This window comes from Apodemus sylvaticus, chromosome X (genome assembly GCF_947179515.1).
Source record: "Apodemus sylvaticus chromosome X, mApoSyl1.1, whole genome shotgun sequence".
In the NCBI taxonomy this organism is placed as follows: Eukaryota; Metazoa; Chordata; class Mammalia; order Rodentia; family Muridae; genus Apodemus; species Apodemus sylvaticus.
The window spans coordinates 133,025,198-133,026,758 of record NC_067495.1 but is presented as its reverse complement, the minus strand read 5'-3'; the positions used below and the strand labels follow the sequence as shown (position 1 = coordinate 133,026,758).

The window sequence follows — 1,561 nt, the reverse complement described above, 5'->3', positions numbered from 1 at the left end:
AGATGGGGACCTTTAAACCAAAGACTCCAGGCCTTGACCTCCTCAAAGTACAAAGGGGGGTGTCCTTTACTGGACCTTTGAAGTTTGACCCTTAAGCCTTTAACAGCTCTAGGCCATGGTCTCAAAGTGCAAGGGGGTCAGAGAAGGGATTGGGTTTAGCCCTTTACAAGACCTTTGAGTCTTGTGTGTTTGCTAGTTCTCAGCAGGAGGGTGGCCATCTCATTCTTCCCAAAGCCTGAAGCAAAAGGGCAGAGCTGAACAGCTGCAGGTCTGACAACACTGACTCCTTGGGGGGGGCTGAGGGGCGGGGCGGCAACTGAGGCAGCTTTGCTGGGGGTGGAATAGTGTAGACTTCAGGGACCCAGGAGCCCTAGGGCACAGCTTCTGGCAGCATAGGCTGGCGCCAGATGGCTGTTCCAGCTGTTTCTGCAACACGTGAGTACGTGAGCACGTGACCCAGGCCAATGGCGGTGACCTCAGCCCTCTCTGCTGCAGCGGCGGCGGCGGCCCTGTCTGGCTTGGCCGTGCGACTGTCGCGGTGGGCGGCGACGCGCAGCTCCTACGGTGCCTTCTGCAAGGGGCTCACGCGCACGCTACTCACCTTCTTCGACCTGGCCTGGCGCCTGCGCGTGAACTTCCCCTACTTCTACATGGTGGCCTCGGTGATGCTCAACGTCCGCCTGCAGGTGCGGATCGAGTGAGCAGACGCCCTCCGCCGCAGCGGAGAGGGCCACCCGCGCCTTCCACGCCACCCTGGCGGCCGCAGGAAGGACCGCGGGGCCGCACAGACTGCGGCGGGGGGCGCAGGCGGCACGGCCCGGACCCTCCATATTAGGTCTCTGCGGAGGGCCTGAGGAACCGCATCCCATACCGCAAAAACCTTCACAGCCCGGTCCTTTTCCTCTGCATCCAGAGAATCACCAGAGTCTGCCAAACCTGTTGCCTCCCCCTTGGCGGAAAGCAGAAGAACCCAAAAGAAGGGATGCTACCACAGGATTTGATTTACCAGGCCCCATGCCTGAAGGTAGGCGACCACAGGTCGGAATGGGGGCAGGTGGGTATGTGGCCATGGCATCTACATGCCCAGACACATGGTTTGTGGGGAGAGAGAATACAGCCGGGCACACCTGCTGCCCAGCCAAGCTGGGAAACTAGAAAGGTAGGTGAGGCTCTCCCATGTTCCCTGATAGTGTGATTCCTTGACAGGGTGAGGAGCTTCTTGGAGACCCAGCTCATCACCAGCACACAGACTGGGAGACCCACCCACCCACCCTGCAGGCATCCAGTCCCTTTTCATGCAGAGGACTCATGAGATGTCACCTGAACTCCGAATGGAAGAGGATTGGGCCAGTGAGCTCCCAGGAAGTCCCTACACAGTAAAGGTTTATCCATCCATCTCTACCTAAGTCAGGTGAGCTGCTAAAATGTCAGTCCCAATCTGCACACAGGTCAGTCCCAATCTGCACACAGGTCAGTCCCAATCTGCACACAGGTCAGTCCCGATCTGCACACAGGGCAGTCCCGATCTGCACACGGGTCAGTCCCAATCTGCACACAGGGC

At 59.0% G+C, this 1,561-nt stretch overlaps 1 protein-coding gene across 1 annotated transcript; it reads left to right on the top strand.

Moving 5' to 3' along the window:
- Positions 1-464: 464 nt before the first annotated feature.
- LOC127675132 (small integral membrane protein 10-like protein 2A) lies at positions 465-990 on the top strand. Its single transcript, XM_052171104.1, has one exon. The coding sequence runs from the start codon at positions 465-467 to the stop codon at positions 699-701; it is 237 nt and encodes a 78-aa protein (XP_052027064.1). The 3' UTR covers positions 702-990.
- Positions 991-1,561: the final 571 nt, after the last annotated feature.

Coding starts and splice junctions, on each gene's coding strand:
- LOC127675132 (XM_052171104.1), top strand. CDS start 465: ATGGCGGTGACCTCAGCCCTCTCTGCTGCAGCGGCGGCGGCGGCCCTG.